The 23,359-nt window shown below is 39.8% G+C and overlaps 1 protein-coding gene across 1 annotated transcript in view; it reads right to left on the bottom strand.

The window, feature by feature from the left end:
- The window catches only part of EFCAB13 (EF-hand calcium binding domain 13), a 101,850-nt gene extending 86,616 nt beyond the window's left edge, over window positions 1–15,234 (bottom strand). The window contains exons 1-3 of the mRNA XM_043584901.1: window positions 15,128–15,234; window positions 10,666–10,826; window positions 1,154–1,268 (exon numbers count right to left, since the gene is read on the bottom strand). Of these exons, the coding sequence (XP_043440836.1) occupies window positions 1,154–1,268; window positions 10,666–10,826; window positions 15,128–15,157 (306 nt within the window). The 5' untranslated portion in view covers window positions 15,158–15,234. The remainder of the gene's footprint in view (window positions 1–1,153; window positions 1,269–10,665; window positions 10,827–15,127) is intronic.
- Window positions 15,235–23,359: the final 8,125 nt, after the last annotated feature.

Genomic DNA, 23,359 nt, shown 5'->3' with positions numbered 1-23,359 from the left:
CCATGAGTTCCAGCCCCGCATCGGGCCCTGTGCTGACAGCTCAGAGTTTGGATCCTGTTTCAGATTCTGTGTCTCCCTCTCTCTCTGACCCTCCCCCGTTCATGCTCTGTCTTGCTCTGTCTCAAAAATAAATAAACGTTAAAAAAAATTTTTTTTAATTAAAAAAAAAGAAGAACCAAATAAAGTTTCTAGAGGTAAAAAATATAGGCACTGAAATTAAATTCTCAATAGACAGTTTAAACTAGAGATTAGATTCAGCTGGAGAAAGATAAACTAGAAAGCAGATGGGAGAAATTACCCAGATGAGATAGACAGTATATCTAAGTACATCATATAGTGAATGAAGCAGGCTGAATGGTGGCCCCAAAAAGATATGTCCATATCCTAATCCTTGGAACCTGTATATGTGACTTTATTTGGATAAAAGGTCTGTGGAGAGGGAACAAAGTTAAGGATCTCAAGATGAGATATACAATGAAGTGTTTATAAAAATGGAAGGAGACTTGAGATATAAACACAGGGGAGAAGACCATATATAGAGCAAGATGGGGGCCAAGATTAAAGTTATGCTGCCACAGCCAAGGAATGCTCAGGGTCACTGTTACAACAGCAGAAGTGTTAACAGAGAGCATAGTAATAAAAATAAAGATCTAATGGAGAAGGAAGGGGAAAATGTCATATTCTTCTGAATGGGTTCCTTGTTACATTTTTTGTAAAAAAAAAAAAAAAAGAAGAAGAAGAAGAAGGAGGAGGAGGAGGAGGAGGAGGAAGAAGAAGAAAAAGAAGAAAAAGAGGAGGAACAGGGGAAGAAGAGAAAGAAGAAGAAATATTTAAGATTGTGACATTTCAGGGGTACCTAGGTGGCTCAGTAGGTTAAGTGTCTGCACGAATTTCAGTTAAGGTCATGATTTCATGGTCATGAGATCAAGTCCATGTCAGGCTCTATGCTGGGTGTGGAGCCTGCTTAGGATTCTCTCTCTCCCTTTTCCTCTGCCCCTCTGCCCCTTTCCCCTGCTCGCACTCTCTCTCTTCTCTCAAAAAAAAAAAATGATTTTGATTGATGTGACATTTCAATACTTGGACTAAAATGTGATGGAATGTTTGAAAGCTAAAAACAACGCTCAAAAGTAAAATATTTTCAGATCATATGTACCTCAGTTCTTTCAGTATGCAACTGTACTTGTAAACTTTTCTTTCTTCTGAACTTTTTCTCTCCTGAAAAATCAGAGGATTTCTCTTCTCCACAGAGGAATATTGATGTTTCATACCTAAATTGCACAGAAAATTAGAATAATTCCTGAGTTGCTTTTTTTCTTACTTTTTCTTTTTTTCATCTTTTATCTATAGAAAATTTCAAGCATATACAAAAGTAGACAGACTAATGTGATGATTGGGGCGACTGGGTGGCTCAGTCGGTTAAGTGTCTGACTTTGGTTCAGATCATGATCTCATGGTTCATGGGCTGGAGCCCCGCATTGGACTCTGTGCTGACAGCTCAGGGTCTGGAGCCTGCTTCAGATTCTGTGTCTCCCTCTCTCTCTGTCCCTCCCCCACTCATGCTCTGTCTCTGTCTCTCAAAAATAAATAGACATTAAAAAGAATAATGTGACAATCTTCCCATGTACCCATCACCCAGCTTCAATAATAGGCAATCCTATTTCAGCTATATCCCTACTCCCATTTCTTATTATTTTGAAGCAAATTCCAACATCATATTATTTCATGAGTGAAAATTTTAATACTAATTTCTACAAGGTATTTTTTCTTTTATTTTTGAAAAAAAATTTTTTAATGTTTATTTTTGAGAGAGGCAGAGCACAAGCAGAGGAGGGGCAGAGAGAGAGAGAGAAAAAGAGAGACAGAATCCGAAGCAGGCCCCAGGCTCCCAACGCAGGGCTCGAACTCACAAACTGCGAGATCATGACCTGAGCAGAAGTCAGACGCTTAACTGACTAAGCCACCCAGGTGCCCCAAGGTGTTTTTTCTTTTAAAAAAACACATTTAAAACACAATTATGGCACCCTAAAAGTTAACAATAATTTCTTAGTATCATCAAACATGATCAGTGTTCAAATTTCCAATTGTTTCATAAATGTCAAAATTTATTAACACTCTGCATCAGGATTCAGTAAGGTCATCATTACAGTTTGTTGATTGATGTGTCTTTTAGATCTCTTTTTTATCTATAGGCTCTTTTTCCATGTCTTTTATCATCCTCATTATCACTATTGCCAGGCAATTTGTCCTATAGATTTTCCACAGTCTGGATTTTGCTAATTATATCACCATGGTTGTAGAATTTTAAAGACTTGATCAGATTAACTTCAACAGATTAAGTGTTGAACCACTGAATTGTATACCTAAAACCAATATTATACTATATGTTAACTGGAATTCAAATTAAAACTTAAAAAAGATAGCCAGGTGATTTTAACGTGTAGATAAATTTGATAGTCACTATGCAAACAACCACAGGCTTGCTCCTATTCAGAACTCCCATCAATTGGTCTATAACTCAGTATTTTATAAGAAATACCTTATTCTTCCTTATAAAGGAACTAAAAGCAAAACTAAAAGCTCTTTAGCAGAAGTGGCTCCTTCTTTTTAGAGTAACCTGCTATACAAGGGCTACTTAAGTAATACAAAGGACAGTGAATGGATTGAATCTATAACATCTTCAGATGAATTTGGCCCCAAGCAAAATTGTGATATAGAGGTAATTTTTATCATGCACCTACCTCACTGCCCTTCCTTAGCAGGTACCTTGCCCTTTTGACTCTCTATCCCTTTAAGTCCAATCCCATGAATTCCTGCCCTGAGAGTGCCATTACCTTGCTCTTAGCTCCCCTGAATCTGCCCTATTATTAGTCTCCTCTGCAGTCCTCCACTCACAAAGGGAATGACTTTAATTCTTTTGATTACGACCCAGAGTATAAAATACATTTCTATTGAGATGTAGTACACATATACAAAGAGAGAGAACTGAAGTAATTTCACAAAGTAATACTTATTATGTGAAAAACACTCTAGTGTCTTCAATACTATTCGAATTTCTTTTTAAACAAAAGGTCACCAGTTAGTGACCTCCTAAGTTGATTTTATAACACACAAGTGAGTCATAATCTAGAATCTACTGCTACTTTATATCACCCATCCTCTCCCCATATATCTCCATTGAGATCTTCATATTTCTGGAATAATTATGATTTCCACATTACTACATGATTTTTCAAATCCTTTATTATTTTTCTAAAGTATAAGTGTGTTTATGTTATGAGCTGCCTCAAACATTTTACAGAATTGGGATGACTTACTATAAATAATGAATACGTGAAAATATTTTTTCTGTACCCTATTCTTCTAGGGCATTTTGTCTCCCAGGTAACCTAGTTTATACAGTGCTAATGAAAGAATGTAAAGGAACACTTCCACCATCTCCCATTCCTTCCTAGGTGACAAGTTTTATTGCGATGTTCTAGAAATAATTATTTTGCCTTTTGTCACTGAACATAAAGGAATAGTGGGATTCTCCATGAGATTATCACCGGATTTGTCAGCAGGAACCTTGCAGGACAGAAGGCAGTGGTATGGTATATTTAAAATCCTGGGGGCAAAAAATACCAAAAACAAAAACCTGCCAACCAGGAGTACTCTACCCCCCAAAGCTGTCCTACAGAACCGAAAGACAGATAGTTTCCCAGACCAAAAAAAAAAAAAAAAAAAGGCTAAAGGAGTTCATCACACTAGAGAGACTGACCTTATTAGAAATGTTAAAGTGGGGGTGCCGGGGTGGCTCAGTCAGTTGAACGTCCACCTTCAGCTCAGGTCACGATCGCATAGCTCGTGAGTTCGAGCCCCACGTCAGGTTCTGTGCTCAAAGCTCAGAGCCTGGAGCCTGTTTTAGATTCTGTGTCTCCCTCTCTCTCTGCCCTTCCCTTGCTCACACTCTCTCTCTCTCTCTCTCTCTCTCTCAAAAATAATAAATAAACATTAAAAAAGAAAAAAGAAATGTTAAAGGGAGTTCTTCAAGCTAAAATGAAAGGATGCTAATTAGTAACATGAAAACAAATGAAAGTGTAAATCTCACTGGTAGAGGTAAACATATAGTTAAATTCAGAATACTGAGATCTTGTAATGGTGGAAGGTAAATCACATATAACTCTCACATAAAGGTTAAAAGATAAATGTATTTAAAACAACTATAACAACAATAATCTGTTAATGGATACACAAATATAAAAAGACGTAAGTGGTGACATCAAAAACAAAATGTAAGGTGTAAAAATGCTGAACTTTTGTATACATTTGAAGTTAAGTTGTTACCAGTTTAAAATAGGCTTATAAGATGTTTTATTTAAGCCTTATGGTAACCACAAAGCAAAAACCTACAGTAAGTATACAAAAGATAAAAAGAAAGGAATCAAAGTATATCACTAGAAGGGCACCTGGCTGCCTCAGTCAGTGGAACATGTGACTCTTGATCTCGAGGTTGTAAGTTTGAGCCCCACATTGGTTGTAAAGATTACTTAAAAGTTAAAAAATATAGTTTTAAGTATATCACTAGAGAAAATCATCAAATCACAAAGGAAGAGAGTAAGAGGAAGAAAGGAACAAAGAAAACAAGCAACCAAGCCAGAAAACAAGCAACAAAATGGCAATAGTAAGTCCGTACCTTTCAATAATCACCTTCAATGTAAATGGACTAAATTCTCCAATCAAAAGACAGAGTGGTGAATAGATTAAAAGAAAAAAAAAAAAAAAAAAGACCCAAATATCTGCTGCCTCCTAGAGACTCCCTGCAGCTTTAAGGACACTTACAGACTGAAAGTCAAGGGATGGAAAAAGATATTCCATGAAAATGGAAACCAAAAGAGGGCAAATCTAGCTATATTCATATTAGACAAAATAAATTTCAATAAATATTTTTTGTTTTTTGTTTTTTTAATGTTTGTTTATTTTTGAGAGAGAGAGAGAGAGAGAGAGAGACAGACAGAGAGTGAGCGGGGGAGGGGCAGAGACAGAGGGAGACACTGAATCCAAAGCAGGCTCCAGGCTCTGAGCTGTCAGCACAAAGAGCAACACAGGGCTCAAACCCATGAACCATGGGATCACAGCCTCAGCGAATGTCAGTCAGTTAACCAACTGAGCCACCCAGGCACCCCTCAATACGTGTTTTTTTTTTTAATGTTTAATTTTGAGAGAGAGAGAGAGCATGATTGAGGGAGGGGCAGAGAGAGAGAGGGAGACACAGAATCTGAATCTGAGCTGTCAGCACAGAACCCCATGTGGAGCTCCAATTCACGAACCATGAGAGCATGAACTGAGCTGAAGTTGGACGCTTAACTGACTGAGCCACCCAGGTGCTCCCATCAATGTATGTTTTTTTTTTTTTAATGTTTATTTATTTTTGAGAGAGACAGAGACAGAATGCAAGTGGGTTAAGGGCAGAGAGACAGGGAGACACAGAATCCGAAGCAGACTCCAGGCTCTGAGCTGTCAGTACAAAGCCTGATGCGGGGCTCAAACCCACAAGCTGTGAGATCATGACCTGAGCTGTAGTCGGACGCTCAACCGACTGAGCCACTCATGTGCCCCTCAATGTATGTTTTTAAGCCAAAAATTATAACAAGAGACAAACAAGAATCATTACATAATGATAAAGGGGTGAATTAATCAAGAGGATATAGCAACTGCAGTGTTTATGTATCCAATATTACAGCATCTAAACATATAAAACAAATACTAACAGATCTGACGGGAGAAATAGACAGCAATGCAGCAATAGTAAGGGACACTTAAATACCCCACTTTCAACAGTAGATAGACTAACTAGAGAAAAATGAAGGAGAACATTGAACTTCAACTATACTGGAAACCAAATGGACCTAACAGACATATAGAGAGCATTCTATCCAACAGCAGCAGCATATACATTCTCTCAAGCACACATGCAACATTCTCCAGGATAGATAATTTGTTAGGCCACAAAACACGTCGTTAAAATCTTAAGAAGACTGAAATCATATCAAACATCTTCTGTGACCACAAAGGTATAAAACAAGAAATCAATTACAAGAAAAAAACCTGAAAAAAATCACATATGTAGCAATTAAACAATATGTTCCTGAACAACCAATTGGTCAAAGAGAAAATCAAAAGGGAAATAAAAAATACCTGGAGACAAAGTAAATGAAAACACAATATACCAAAACTGACTGGATGCAGCAAAAGCTGTTCTAAGAAAAATGTTTATAGAGATAAACACCTACATAAAGAAGAAAGAGGGGCACCTGGGTGGCTCAGTTGGTTGAGAGTCCGATCGGCTCAGGTCATGATCTCACATGACAGCTGATAGCACAGAGCCTGGAGCCTGCTTTGGATTCTGTGTCTCCCTCTCTCTCTGCCCCTCCCCCACTCACACTCTGTCTCTGTGTCTCAAAAATGAATAAACATTAAAAAATAAAACTTAGGGGCGCCTGGGTGGCGCAGTCGGTTAAGCATCCGACTTCAGCCAGGTCACGATCTCGCGGCCCGTGAGTTCGAGCCCCACGTCGGGCTCTGGGCTGATGGCTCAGAGCCTGGAGCCTGTTTCCGATTCTGTGTCTCCCTCTCTCTCTGCCCCTCACCCGTTCATGCTCTGCCTCTCTCTGTCCCAAAAATAAATAAAAACGTTGAAAAATTTAAAAAAAAAAAATAAATAAATAAATAAATAAATAAATAAATAAAACTTAAAAAAAAGAAAAAAGAAAGATCTCGAATAAACAACTTAATTTTATACCTCAAGGAACTGGAAGGAAAAAAGGAACTAAGCCCAAAGTTAATAGAAGGAAGGAAATAACAAAGCTCAGAAATATAGACTAAAAAGACAATAGAAAAGATAAAAGAAGCTAAGAGTTTGTCTTTTGAAAAAATAATCAAAACTGACAAATCTTACTAGACTAAGAAAAAAAGAAAAGTCTCAAAATCAGAAATAAAGAGGAGACATTCAACTGATAACAGAAATACTAAAGCTCATAAGAAATTACTATGAACAATTATATGCCAACAAATTAGATAACCTAAAAGAAATTTACAAATTTCTAGAAACATACAAGACTGAATCACGAAGACATAGAAAATGTGAACAGACCAATTATTAGTAAGGAGATTGAATCAGTAATCAAAGACCTCCCAACAAAGTCCAAGATGGCTTCACTGGTGATTTCTACTAAACATTTAAGAATTAACACCAATCCTTCTCAAACTCTTCCCAAAAACTGAAGAGGAGGGAACACTTCCAAACTTGTTTTATGAGGCCAACATTACAGGTAACAAAACCAGACAAGGACACTACAAGAAATCTGCCGTCCAATATCCCTAATAAACATAGATGCAAAAATTCTCAACACAATAATTCAATAGTACATTATATTAGTACAATATTAGTACAATACAATATTAATACTAATTAGTACAATACAATACTAATATTGTACAGTATTAGTACAATATACTAATATTTCAATTGTACATTAAGAGGATCATAGACCATGATCTAGTGGGATTTATTTCTGGAATTCAAGGATGGTTCAAATAGGCAAAACAGTAAATGTGATACCCCACATGTGATACCCCAAATGTGATAGGGAAAAACCCATTCTTCTTCTGTGTTTCTCCTTTACTCCTCCACGACTACCACACTCACAACACTTCTGACACCAGATGTGTGAGGTATTCTTCCCCACCACCAAGCAATTCTCTGCCACACCAACTGGGTGTGGCACCAACTGGGTCCTACAATTTACCTCAATTCTAACACTATCTACTTGGATATACTGTCAGATGCCACAGGTTAAGGGATCTGTCCCACAAGGCTGCTCCCACCCCACTTGTGCCAATCACAACTCCAGATTGTGACCTGTGCTTTGGACTCATCACCTATAAATGAGAGGCTCCCAAAAGACCCTCCTTGGATTTGATTAATTTGCTAGAAGAGCTCACAGAACTTAGAAAAATAGTTACATATGTTTACCAGTTTATTTTTTTAAATATGATAAAAGATACAGGTGAATAGCCAGATGAAGGGATACATAGGGCAATGTCTGGCAGGATCTTAGCACAGGAGCTTCTGTCCCCAAGGATTTGGGAGGACATCAGCCTCCTGGTATGTGGATGTGTTTACCAACCTGGAAGATCTCTGAACAGGCCTATACTATTGAGATTTTTATGGAGGCTTATTCATGTAGGTAGGATCAATTATTAATTCCATTTCCAGTCCCCTTCCCCTCTCTGGAGAACTTCTAGGTTGGTGAACACATCCACAGACTAGGAGGGTGACACACCCCAACCCCATGGGGACAGAAGCTCCTGTGGTTGGGACCCTCCCAAACCTCACCCAATGAATATCTTCATGTGACTATTCTTCTGTATACTCAGTCATGTCCTTTAATAAACTGCTGAACATAAATGTTTCCCTGAGTTCTGTGAGATGCTCTAGCAATTAATTAAACCTGAGTAGGGGTCATGGGAACCTCTGATCTGTACCCAAGTCAAACAGATTACAAAATCAATAGACAAAAATCAGTTGTATTTCTATACACTAACAAGAAACTATCAGAAAGATAAATTAAGAAAACAATCCCATTTACAATAGCATCAAAAAACAAAATACTGAGAAACAGATTTATTTTTTTTTAATTTTTTTTCAACATTTATTTATTTTTGGGACAGAGAGAGACAGAGCATGAACGGGGGAGGGGCAGAGAGAGAGGGAGACACAGAATCGGAAACAGGCTCCAGGCTCTGAGCCATCAGCCCAGAGCCCGACGCGGGGCTCGAACTCACGGGCCGCGAGATCGTGACCTGGCTGAAGTCGGACGCTTAACCGACTGCGCCACCCAGGCGCCCCTGAGAAACAGATTTAACCAAGGAGGTGAAAGATGAGTACACCGAAAACCATAAAACATTAATGAAAAACACTGAAGAAGACACAAATAAATGGCAGGATGTTTTGTGTTTGTGGACTGGAAGAATTAATATTTTTAAAATGTCTTATACTACCCAAAGTGATTTATATATTAAATGCAATTCCTGTCCAAATTCCACTGGCATTTTTTGCACAGAAGTAGAATAAATAATCCTAAAATTTGTATAGAATCACAAGAGACCTCAAAGAGCTAAAGCAATTTTGAAAAGGAAATAGTAACACTTGTAGAACATAGTAAGCTCTTCAACGTTGGACAATAATGTTTTGGATTTGACACAAAAAGCAAAGGCAACAAAAGCAAAATTAATAACCGGGACTACATCAAACTAAAAAGTTTCTGGACAGCAAAGGAAACCATCAGCAAAATGAAAAGGGAATCTATAGAATGGGAGAAAATATTTGCAAACCATATATCTGATGAGTTAATATTCAAATATACAAGGAATTCATACAACTCAATAACATAAATAATCCAATTTTAAAAGGACTTGAATAGACATTTCTCCAAAAAAAGACATACAAATGGCCGACAGGTACATGAAATGGCTCACAATCGCTCATCATCAGGGAAATGCAAATCAAAACCATAATGACGTATCATCTCACACCTGTTAGAATAGCTGTTTTCAAGGAGACAAGAAACAAGTATTGGCAAGAATGTGGAGGAAAGGAAACACTTGTGCACTGCTGGTGGGCATGTAAATTGGTGCAGCTGCTATGGAAAACAATGTGGAGTTTCCTCAAAAAATTAAAAATATAACTACAATATGATCCTGCAATTCCATTTCTGGCTATATATCTGAAGGCAATGAAAACACTCTCAAAGAGATATCTGCACTCCTAGATTCATCACAGCATTATTCACAACAGCCAAGGTATGGAAACAATATAAATGTCAATCAACAGATAAATGGCTAAAGATGTGTCATCACACACACACACAAACACACACACACACACACACACACACACACACACACACACACAGGAATACTACCCAGCCATGCAACATGGATGGACCTTGAGGGCATCATGTGAAGTAAAATCGGTCAGACATAGAAAGGCAAATACTGGATGCTCTTATATATATGTGGACTCTAAAAAAGCCAAATTCATAGAAACAGAGAGTAGAAGGGTGGTTTCCGGGGATGGAGGTGGGGGAAATAAGAAAAGGGAGAGGCTGGTAAAGGGTAGAAACTTTCAGTTAAAAGATAAATAAGGTCTGTGGGCCTAATGCATAACATTATGGCTATAGTTGATGACACTATATTGCCCAATGGAAATTTGCTAAGAGAGTAGAACCTAAGTGTTCTCACCAACATAGTAAGTAAATAAGGTAAATATGTGAAATGAGTAAAAGGTGGTAATCATTTCACAATGTAAACATATATCAAATCTTCACATTGTAGACTTAAACACATTATTTTGTCAAAAAAGACAAACTTGCAGGCATATGGATAATTGCTCTGCTATAACTAGAAGCCCATGGTGGCTTAGAGGCTTCCACATAGCTGTGAGAGAAATGAGGAAAAAAATGAAAAGAACGGCTACCTAGGAGTTAAAACTATACCAAAAGAAAGGCCACAAATATGCAAGATCCTCCACATTTAGCACCTTATGAGAACATAGGAGCTACATTTTTGGTTCTCTCAAGCTTGCAGCAGTATAATTCAATTAAGTGAGTTCAGAGTTTAACTTACCTTTTTTTGTGCTCTAGCCTCAAACCCCTAATTTCATGTGAAATTGTCTTCTGTGTCATTTGAGAAAACTTGATGTCTTTCTTGTTGTCAATATGTCTCGATGGCAAGTTGGTTGCAAGAGAATTACAGCCTTCATCTGATAAATCGCTATTTTCTTCTGCCTGGGGAGTAACCAAGAGCCACAGTCAACCGTGTTCTCTTTGCACAAGTAAGTCCAGTATGACCTTCCAGGTCAAATAATTCATCGTAGATAAATATTTTCTCTAAAGTGATGCTACCAGACAGAATTTTGTTGAAAAGGATTTAATTATCAGTGCATTCATTCAGATTAGGTACATGTTCTAAATGTCACCAACTATCCTTAGTGCATTATGCAGCTATAAAATGCCCAGCATTCGTGAACATACCTAACAGTTGGGGAAGCTAGTTCTTAAGGCATCTTTAAACTTACTTCATTAAATTAAAAACTCTTCTCCATGAACATAAGGGAAGGGAGGTGAAAATAATATAAAAACAGGGAGGGGGACGAAACATAAGAGACTCTTAAATATGGAGAACAAATAAAGGGCTACTGGAGGGGTTGTGGGAGGGGAGATGGGCTCAATGGGTAAGGGGCATTAAGGAATCTCCTCCTGAAATCACTATTGCACTATATGCTAACTAACTTGGATGCAAATTAAAAATATATAAACTAAAATTTAAAAAAATAATTAAAAAGAAATAAAAACTCTTCTCTACATCCACTATCAAGAGAATGAGAAGACAAGCCACAGACTGAGAGTAAATACTTACAAAAGACATATCTGATAATGGGCTGTACTCAAAGTACTGTTATTCTGTATATTCAAAAATATATACAAAGAACACTTAACAATAAGAAAAAGCACAACCCAACTTAAAAGTGGGCAAAAGATCTTAACAGACATCTTACCAAAGAAGACGTGCAGACGGCAAACAAGCAAAGGAAAAGATCATTTGCTAACATCATGTCAATAGGAAAGTGCAAATTAAAACATCAAGATACCACTACACATCTGTTAAAATGGCCAAATCCAAAATACTGACAAAACCAAATGCTGGCAAGGATGTGGAGCAAGAGGAACTCTTATTCATTGCTGGTGGGAATGCAAAATGGTACAACCACTTTGAAAGACAGTATTAAACATACTTATACCGTATTTGGCAGCAATTCCACCCTATTGGTATTTACCAAAAGAGTTGAAACCATATATCCACACAAAAACCTGCACACAGATGCTTAAAACAGCTTTATTCAGAATTGCCAAAACTTGGGGAAAAAAACAGTGCCCTTCAGCAGATGAATGGCAGTAGATTCAGTACAGGAACTGTGGTACATCTAGAAAATGGAATACTATCTGGCACTAAAAAGAAAGGAACTATCAAGCCATGAAAAGACACGGAGGAAACTTAAATACGTATCGCTAAGTAAAATAAGCCGATCTGCAAAGGCTACATACTATATGATTCCAACTATACGACATTCTGAATAGGTTAAACTATGAAGACTACAGAGACCAGCGGTAGTCTGTGGAGGAGGGGGAAAACGAATAAGCAGAGCACAGAAGATATGTAGGGCAGTGAAACTATTCTATACACTATAATAATGGCTACATGTCACTATACATTTGTCCAAACTCACAGAATGCAAAATACTGAATCAACCCCAATGTAAAGTATGGACTTTGGGTGATAAAGATATGTCCGTGTAGGTTTATTGATTGTAACAAATGTACCACGGTGGTGTAGGATGTTGATAGTGGAGGAGGCTGCACATGTATAGAGGCAGGGAGTATATGGGAACTCCCCACTCAACTTTGCTGTGAATCTAAAACTGCTCTAAAAAATAAAAGTCTATCGAGAAAAAAAATAAAGCAGCTATATTGCTTCTAAACAGACACCTCCCCCTCCCAAAAAGGAACTAGAGCCTAGGAGCAATGAACATGTTTAGAAAAAGAGGAACGAAGTGAGAAATATACTCTTTTGAAATGCGGCTGTTTGCAGGTCATCTGGGTAGCTCAGTGGGTTAAGCATCCAGCTCTTGGTTTCAGCTTAGGACATGATCTCACAGTTCACGAATTCGAGCCCTGCATCGGGCTCCTTGCTGACAGTGCAGAGCCTGCTTGGGATTCTCTCTCTCTTTCTCTCTCTCTGCCCCTCCACTGTTCATCCTCACTTTCTCTCTCTCTCTCTCAAAAATAAATAAACTTAAAAAAAAAAAATGGCTGCTTGCTTAAAACAACTGGACTGCATCTAGCTGATCAAAGGTACATTAGTTTTTAACCCCTGAACAAATTACAAAGGCAATGTATAAAGCAGATCACTAAGGGGGTTTAGAGAATCTCTATTTCTACACAAAATGTAAATTAAGGGAACTATTTCAATGACTTCTAGGGTCTGCATACATTCATCTTACAACAGAGGCACACCTTTAACAACCTGCTTCAAAAAGGCAATCTGATTTGCTGTCCTAATATTTATTAGGAATGATGAAAAGTTTCCTAGAGATGTTGAGAAAAATGACTCAAAACAGAAACCAGGAAAATAAAAGGAGGAAGATCTAAAAAGACAGAGAGGCACAAAAACCTGTTATCAAAGACCAGATGAACAGAAGCAGTCAAATAGTGAACAGAAACTTTGATGATACAGAAAAGGAAGAAAATAATCTCTGAAATTCTGTGGTTAAAGGTGGACCGTCTGTGAAGTATAAACTACACAGCCTAAGGAAGACAAACTGGTATGATATATTAATACTGTTAATTATTTTAACTTTTAAGAAACAGCTCTTCCAAATCAGCTCATGAGGATATAATCAACTAAGTATTAGGTATAAAAAAGTGGAACAGGTTAGTAGACATATCACACATCTTGGTACTTAGCAAGAAGCTTTGAAATTGTTTTTTTTTTTTTTGTGGGGGTGGGGGGGCGCCTGAGTGGCTCAGTTGGTTAAACATCTGACTTTTGTTTTTAATTTGTTTAATGTTTATTTATTTTTGAGAGAAAAAGAGACACAGATGAGTGGGAGAGAGGCAGAGAGAGAGGAAGACACAGAATCCAAAGCAGGCTCCAGGCTCTGAGCTGTCAGCACATAGCCCATCGTGGGGCTTGAACGCAAGAACCATGAGATCATGATCTGAACCAAAGACGAATGCTTAACCAACTGAGCTGCCCAGGTGCCCCTAACTTTTGATTTCAGCTCAGGTCATGATCTCACAGTTTGTGAGATCCAGCCTCACACCACACTGTCTGCTGACAGCACAGAGCCTGCTTGGGATCCTCTCTCTACTTCTCTCTGCCCCTCTCCCACTCATGTTCTCTCTAGAGCACATGTGCTCTCTCTCAAAATAATAAATAAACGTTAAAAAATTTTTTTTTTAAATTTCTTTCGGATTACAGTATAGGTACATGTCATATGGTAGCACCGGATCCATTGAAAGCATAAATTTAAAAGGTTAAGACTCTCAGTTGACAATGTTGAATTCTTCCTGAGCCTTGTGCTCCTGGAAAACAGTGAAGATTAAAGGAATCCCTTTACCGTTTTGTGTTCTGGAAAATGGCCTGCTGCAAGGAATCACCCTTCCCCCCCATAAGCTTTAGATAAAACTCACAGATGCCCCCCTTGTTTACCTGTGACGAGGCCAAATACCTTCAAAATTCCTTTTCTTTGCTCTACGAAATGATTAGCTAAACTGTTTTAACCCCACTGATTAATTAGAACAAAAGGATTATTAGCCAAACTGTGATTAAGCTTTCCTCCTTCCTCCAGGCCCCTACAATATTCTCTGATCTGTTTATCTCATCATGCCACTCTTTCATCCCACTTCTCCAAATCCAGTTCCTAGCCTTGTTGACTCCTCTCCATGAAAGAAAAGCCATTTTTGCCTAGCCCTTGAGCTCCTTGAAGATCTTATGGTCACAGCCTTCTCTCTCCTATTTCAATAAATAGTCCCTTTCCTCCCTTGGAATAATCCTTTCGAATATAGTCTCTCCTTACTAAGTCCGGGTTTGTTTTTTGTTTGACACAATACTGGCCAATGGATAAGAACATCCCCTGAATCACAGGGAAGAAGGCTAGAGACACTTGGTATCTTTTAGATTACCTTCTGGTTAGACTCCCACATCATTAATTATGTTACCTACAACCGTTTATGTAGGTTTAAATCCTTTATTCTCCTAAAAAATTATCCCAGTCCCCTACCCCGCAAAATACTCTCAACATACCTCTTGATATTGCTGGGATGAAAGTTCATTATATGCCCACTAAAAGAACTCAAAACTCACCTTAGTTATTAAAAGATCCTATAGTTATATTGCTCTATGAATCTGCTCACTGATTATGGGTGTGAGATAAATATAAACTAATTTTTTAATGTAAACTATTTTTAAAGAAGAAGAAGAAGCAGCAGCAGCAGCAGCCTTTAGAAACTATTTTTGAAAAAAATACCTGGCAGAATAAAGGTACTTTACTTTCCATTTTTCAGTTTAGAGGTAAATTCGGCCCTTGAGGACTCAAAGGTCTTGATGAACAAGTATGAATGAGCACAAAAGGATTTCCTGCCAAAAAAAAAAAAAAAAAAGATAAGAAAAAAATCATATGCCTGCTTAAGAGACTTAATTACATTTACCTACCTGGTTATCCCTGTAATGTAACACAGTATAATACCAAATAGATATTCCCCAAGCCATGTATGTGTACAAAAACTAGAAAAAGCAGTTAGTAGATTGTAATTCACAGGAGATCACACCGTCCCTTAATTTTACCTTTTGTGGTATAAGTAGAGAAATCCAAAACAAATGACATAAAAGGCAGAGAAATCCAGTTATATTTATTTATTCAAATAAACCCAGAGAAACAGAACTACTAACATAGCAATTCCCAATGTTATTAAATGCTTACTATATACTAGACATTATGATGAACACTTTAACATAAATTATTTCATTTATTACTTACAGATATTTTTTAAGGAATTATCATTATCTTTATTTTACAGATGAGGAAAATAAAGACTCAGATCAAGTTGTCCAAGATGAAACCGCCAACAAATAGCAGAGTCAGATATTGAAGTCAGACAGCCTAACTCAAGAGCCGTGGTCTTCAGCACCCTATAACATCACCTCTCAAAAAAATACTATTGTAAACAAAAGATGCCTCAGCCTGTTTTAAATCAAAGACTTCCACATCACATACCAACCAATTTTCAAAATTCCTCGCATTTTCACAGGCTTTTTTTACTTATATCTGAGTTACAGTGGATGTGCTATTTATTACATTGCTAGTTATACTACATTGTTACAATTATCAGGGTCATTTTCATACCATGAAGTTTAACTGCAAGTATTAATATTCTTAACAGAGATAGTACTTTAAAATCACTTACTTCTGAAATGTTATACTAATTACTGCTGAATGTGGTATGTCCAACATTCCTGGAATTCAAACCATGTTAAAAATCCAATGAAACCATGTGACAAATAGCCATCTCAGAAGACATTAGGTGGCTATGCAGATTTCCCCAGCAACCCACTCGATGTTACCTCTTCGAGGTCTTCTCTAATGAGCTCAATCTTTACTTAGCAACTATTTGGTATAGTATGGTCTCCACCATTGTTACTATCTTCACTATTCAACTGGCATTAATCATTTGCCTTGTATTTTTATGTGCCACATATACATCTCCTATATCAACTATAACTTATATTTCATGGATGGACTGAAAGAAATGGATTGGTATCTTATCATTCTTTGAATTATTCCTGACAATAACAAGCACAATGCTATATGTATAAAACAAAGGAAGGAAAGAAAGAAAGGAGGGGGAAGAGAGGGAGAAGGGAAGAAGGAAAGGAAAGGAAAGGAAAGGAAAGGAAAGGAAAGGAAAGGAAAGGAGAGAAGGCATGTCTTCCTTATGGAGATTACTCACCAACAGCTTCTTAAGTTATCAAAGTACCTAATTAAGCACTGTAAGCTTTATTTAAATAAACCATGAAAGGAGGAATTGTTTCATAATTTTTTGACCTATCAAAAAGTTGACTGGTTTTAATCTGCTGGATGAATCAAATACTACATAACCCTCTCCAAGCTAAGAGGAAAAAATAGTACAGGAAGTCCCTTCCCCATAAATCTGACAAAAGATGTCTCGAGTCTTTCAATCCTATGATACATATATGAACTTGCAAGGACAAACCAAGAGAAATGAACTTGTATTTCTCTTGTCCAATCTATCCGTTTGTCTCTCCATCCATGAATTCAACACATATATACTGCATGCTTACTATGTACTAAGCTCTCCTCCAGGCTGAAAACAGAGACAACAGGGATACAGCAGTGAAAAAGCAGGAAAAAATAAATCCTGTTTATTTATCCGGCTCCTCATGGAGCTTACATCCTAGTCAAGGAGAGACAATAAAATAGATAAATAAGTAAAATATGTAGTATGTTATCTGTGATAAGTACTAAAGGGGAAAAAAAATGTAAAGTAGGGGGAAAAAGTGAAGTACGGTGTTAGGGAAGAGAAGCAGGGAACAGATAGGGTAGCCAAGAAAGACCTTACTTAGAGGGAGACTTGTGCATACAGATCTGAAGGCATGAAAGTAGGAAGCCAATGAATATCTTAGGGGACAGCATTTCAGCCAGAGAAAAGCCAAGTACCTAGGCTCAGAAGTAAGAAGGAGCTTCATTGTTCAAGGAACAGTGGGAAAGCCCATAAAGCTGAAGCAGAAAAAGCAAAGTGAAAGAAGTGGCGACCAGAGGGGTCAAGGAAGGGGGGCAGAAAATAGAGGGCCCTTAAATCATTGTAAAAACTTTGGCTTGTGCTCTGAGATGGGAAGCCGTGAGACCGTTTTGAGAAGGGAGATGACATGATGTAAAGTCCTTTCTGAAAGGATCACTCTAGTCGTCACAAAGAGGATAACCAGGTGGGGCTAGATTCCTAAAAGCCAAGTGGAAAAAAGTACTCCAAAAGAAGAATGAGTAATTGCCTGGGTGGCTCAGTTGGTTAAGGGTCTGACTCTTGATTTCAGCTCAGGTTATGATCCCAAGGTTCATGAGGTCCAGCCCCTCATCAGGCTCTGCACTGACAGTGCAGAGCCTGCTTGGGATTCTCTCTTTCCCTCTCTCTCTCTCTGCCCCTACCCTGCTCGCTCTCTCTGTCTCTCAAAATAAATTTCAAAAAAAAGAAGAATGAGTAATCAGCTGTGACAAATGCTGCCAACAGGTGAAGTGAGAGGAGTACTGAATGGCTGATTAGGTTTTTCAACATGGAGGACACCAACGACCCTAAGAGGAGCCATTTGGGTAGTATGGTAAGGAAATAATGTCCTTGGAGTGAGTTCAAGAGAGAACAGAGGAGAGAAAACAGAGACAAACAGAAGAGAGGACTCTTTCAAAGAGTATGCTTTAAAGGGGAAAAGAAATGAGGTAGTAGCTGAGGGGCAAAGGGGTTACAAGGGTTGAAGATGGGGGAAAATAAAGGCATGTTCATACGCTGATAAGAATAATCTAGTAGAGAAGCAAAAAATGATCACACTGGAGGGGAGAATTACTGAAACAATATTCTCAAGTAGGATAAAGGAAATGAGATTTAGGGCACAAGGGCAGGGTCTGTCCTTAGCTGAGAATATACTTATAATAATAGGAGACATGACAGAGTAATTGGGCTTAATTACATGAAGACCAAGTAAGTAGATGTGGTTGTAGAGGCTTGTGAAAATCATCTGATGGCTGTGAGTTTTCTTTTATTATTTAATATCTATATTATATATATAAACTTTTTTTTTAATTTTTTTTTCAACGTTTATTTATTTTTGGGACAGAGAGAGACAGAGCAGGAACGGGGGAGGGGCAGAGAGAGAGGGAGACACAGAATCGGAAACAGGCTCCAGGCTCTGAGCCATCAGCCCAGAGCCCGACGCGGGGCTCGAACTCACGGACCGCGAGATCGTGACCTGGCTGAAGTCGGACGCTTAACCGACTGCGCCACCCAGGCGCCCCTATATATATAAACTTTTAAGATGGAAATCATCTGATTGCTGAGTTCTCTTTTATTACTTGATATATAGATAAGCGTTTATTATTTCATATATATATATATGCTTTTAAGTAGGCTCCACACCCAATGTGGGGCTTGAAACCACAACCCTGAGATCAAGACTCATATGCTTTACTGACTGAGCCAGCCAGCTGCTCTCGATTGCTTTAGTTTTCTTAGTGAAACAGGAAGCAGCATAATCAACTGAGAACAAAGATGTGAGAGAAGATGCTAGAGGTTTGAGGATAGAGGTATTGTTATATAACAGTCATCTAGGAGAATGGAAGAATTAATAGCCCAGGGGTACCTGATAAAGTTGCTGGGCAGCCTCAAGGGTCCCTTGAGGAAAGGACAGTGAATTTAAAGTGAAACCAGGAAGCATGGTTGTGGTTTTTTTCTCTAGCTGTGTTCAATGCAGAGATCTAGATTTAATCTAAGATTATGACTTAGCCAAGAAAGTAAAATGAACTGAAAATGTGATAAGGAAACTGGGGGGGGGGGGGGGGAATGAAAGGGAATGGTTTTAATTATTGACCATGTAACAAACGGAGTAGGTGCGTGGGAAATAAGTATGAGAGACGGTGAGTGACATCTAAAAAAAAAAAAAAAAAAAAAAAAAAGGTAGACTGAAGATCCTGCTGGGGTCCAAGGACTATTAGAGTCAGAGTGAGCCTGAAAGACAGGAATGTGATGGTTGGAGAATGGCACACACAGTATTCCCCCACCTTATGCATGGAGACCTGTTCACAGACGCCCAATGGAAGCCTCAAACTACAGAGTACCAAACCCAGTATATATTGTTTTTACCTAAACACAAATACCTACGATAAAGTTTAATTTCCAAATAAGGCACAGTAAGAAATTAGCAATAATTAATAAATTGAGAATTAATTTTTCATACTGAGAATACGAAAAAGGGACAAGTGACTGAGGAAAGGTTAAATAATCGTAGGAAGACAGGAACTGAGAGATCAGAGTACTGGAAGGATCATCTGCATGAATGCTAAAGTCACAAGAATCATGGCAGGAGTACAGTTAGAGCAGCAGAAAGCCAGGAGCTGAAATTTAACTAAAGCAACAAGGAGTGGTAGTGGGTGGTATAATCTGATAATGCGAGATGCAAAACTGAGCATTTTGAAAATGGAACGAAGGAATGTCTGGAAGCACCTATGAGAATCAAGAAGGGGTCATCTACTCACCCTCTAGTCCCAGTAGTACTAGGAGAGCGACAGAGAAAACCACCACCAGCAGCCATACCTATGTTCTGCCCACCACGTTCCCAGATACGCAGTCTTTCCTCATTTTCCCTTACATCTTGGTGGTCACTATCTGATTCTTCAAAAACTCCCAAAAAGAAGGAAATTCAAAACCGTCTGATACATCACAAGTATTTTTTTAAGTATCATGACTGATTCAGTCCCCATGTAGATCAAGCTATCATATTATTATTAAAGGGTTTTCCATTCCTTGGCAGAGTATAGAATTTTCAAAATTTTATAATTTAATACATACATTAAAATGAGGGGAGGAAGACATACAGATGGCCAACAGACACATGAAAAGATGCTCAACATCACTCATCATCAGGGAAATACAGATCAAAAGCACAATGAGATATCACATCACACCTGTCAGAATGGTTAAATTCAAAAAACACAAGAAACAGGGGTGCCTGGGTGGCGCAGTCGGTTAAGCGTCCGACTTCAGCCAGGTCACGATCTCGCGGTCCGTGAGTTCGAGCCCCGCGTCGGGCTCTGGGCTGATGGCTCAGAGCCTGGAGCCTGTTTCCGATTCTGTGTCTCCCTCTCTCTCTGCCCCTCCCCCCTCTGCCCCTCCCCCGTTCATGCTTTGTCTCCTTCTGTCCCAAAAATAAATAAACGTTAAAAAAAAAAAAAACACAAGAAACAAATGTTAGTGAGGATATAGAGAAAAAGGAATCCTTGTGCACTGTTGGTGGGAATGCAAGTTGGTGCAGCCACTATGGAAAACAGTATGGAGGTTCCTTAAAAAGTTAAAAATAGAATTACTATATGATCCAGTATCAGACGATTGGATATTTACCCAAAGAATACAAAAAGAGTAATTCAAAAAGATATATGGGGGTACCTGGGCGGCTCAGTCAGCTAAGCAACCAATTTGGCTCAGGTCATGGTCTCATGGTTTGTGGGTTCAAGCTCCACATTGATTGGTCTCTGTACTGACAGCTCAGACCCTGGAGCCTGCTTCAAATTCTGTGTCTCCCTTTCCCTCTGCCCCTCCCCTGCTTGCGCTCAGTCTCTCTCTCTCAAAAATAAACATTAAATTTTTTTTAAAACTATACGCACCCCTATGTTTACTGCAGCATTATCTACAATAGCCAAATTTTGGAAGCAGCTCAAGTGTTAGCAGCCCATCTATCCATTGATAGATGGATGGATAAAGAGGTGGTATACATACATACACACACACACACACACACACACACACACACACTGGAATATTACTCAGCCATAAAAAAGAATGAATAATCTTGCCATTTGCAACAGCACGGATGGAGCTAGACAGTATAATGCTAAGTGAAATGTGTCAGAAAAGACAAATACCACAAGATTTCACTCATATGTTAAGAAACAAAGGGAAAAAAAGGGACAAACCAAGAAACACTCTTAACTATAGAAAATAAACTAATGGTTACAAGAGGGGAGGTGGGTGGAGAATGGGTCAAATAGCTGAAGGGGTTAAGAGTACACTTATCATGATGAGCACTAAGTAATGTATACAATTGCTGAATATTGTACACCTAAAACTAACATTTTATGTTAACTATATTGAAATTTAAATAAACAAACTTTAAAAGCCGTAAATGAAGTTGGGGAGGAGTGCTTATTGTTACATGAAATCATAGAATCCACAACAGAGCTAGGATGATTTCAGAAATCTTTCTGGTCAGGGGTGCCTGAGTGGTTCAGTGGGTTAAGCTTCTGACTTCAGCTCAGTTCATGATCTTACTGGGGGGGGGGGGGGGGGTCGAGCCCCACATCGGGCTCTGTGCTGACAATTCAGAGTCTGGGGGCTGCTGCAGATTCTGTGTCTTCCTCTCTCTCTGCCCTGCCCACTTGTACTCTCCTTCTCTCAAAAATAAACAAACATTTAAAAAAAAGAAATCTTTCTGGTCTAATACCTTAATTATATATAAGGAAGCTGATACACAGAAAGATTGTGATTTGCTCACACAACGTACACAAAATAGTAGCAAAATTCAGGTCCCTGACTCCCAACTCCAGGGATACTTTCACTAAATTTACACTGCTGCTTAGTAAACCCAGAGGCACAGCTAGGCAGAAATATGGAGAATCTAACTTTGTTTTGTTTTTAGTGCGCTGATGTTTGCATTGCGCTTTCACAACTGCACTTTCTCACTTGCTGAGTTACCACCACCTCCACATCTGCTTCCCTCCCATCACCCAAGGGCGACAGCCTTCTGCAAAGTACTTTCTACTCTTTCCATTTGGGTTCCCTTCCAAGCCGCCCCCTCACTTCCTCCCTCACTTCCCTTGCAGCGATGACCGCAAACGTCCATTAACAGCAACTGCAGACACCTCTTCACTGCACCTGTTGCCCTTAACGTTCACACACGACCAGCACCACCCCCAACTGCCGCCTTTAACAATACTGACTGAACTTCCACTTCATGGAAGAACCTGTGCTGTGGAACATTCCAACAGGCCCTGCTCGTTTAGCCTTCTGGCGAAGAAAGTGAGTAGACCTGTGAACCCGTTAAACTACTCACCAGATGAAAACAAGTGCTCTACTAGAGGTTTGAGGGTTTGCTCAAGAGGCAAGGAAGCTTCCCAGCCACCATGCCCTCCACCCTTCTAGAACCACCACCATTTCTGAGGCACCATCGGATCCAGCCGCGTCTGCCCCTTTAGTGCCCGGCCCGCCCAGTCACATCGCTGCCCCTTCTGGAACCTTCGTCCATCTCCGTAATTGTTCTACTTTGTCCCTCGCATCGGGTGGCACGCTCCTCGGCAGTCTTGCCTCTCCACCTGTGTCCCCCGGGGGGGGGGGGGGTCCCACCGTGAACCCCCTCGGGCTCCCAAGGGTGTCCCCCTCCTCCCGCCTCACGGGCCGAGGCCCCAGCCCCACGGGATCCGAAGGTCCTAGCTGCAGGCCGCTCAGCACACCCCCCCCCCCCCCCCCCCCCCCCCCCCCCCCCCCCCCCGCGTGGCCCGGCGCGCTCGCTGCGCCGCCTTCCCGGGCTCCCACGCGACGAAGCCCCGCCCCCAGGTCACCTGACCGAGGCCGACGCTCCGCCCACTGAGCGGCCAGCGCTGGAAGAGTACCGGACCCAGGGCACCGCCACCGCCACCGCCACCGCCACCGCCTCCGCCACCGCGCAGGGGCTCCGGGGCAGCGGGGAGCGGCTGAGCTCGCCGCCGCCTCCGCGCCGACTGGACAGCGCTGCGGCCCCGCGGCTCCACCCCACCTCACAAGAGAGCCTGTGACCTCACCTGGCCCCGTCGGCGGCCCAGACGCGAGCTCCTCCCCGCGCGCTGTCCTCCAGGCACCTGGATTTCGCCGTCCTTCCCGCACTCCCTACCCTTCCTGCAGCTCTCTTCGTTCCCTGGTGCAGTGCCCCGCCCCAGTCTGACATCTTTTCAGGA

This window comes from Prionailurus bengalensis, chromosome E1 (genome assembly GCF_016509475.1).
Source record: "Prionailurus bengalensis isolate Pbe53 chromosome E1, Fcat_Pben_1.1_paternal_pri, whole genome shotgun sequence".
Classification (NCBI taxonomy): domain Eukaryota; kingdom Metazoa; phylum Chordata; class Mammalia; order Carnivora; family Felidae; genus Prionailurus; species Prionailurus bengalensis.
Note: the sequence above shows the minus strand (reverse complement) of the source record. Positions and strands in the feature narration are given on the sequence as shown.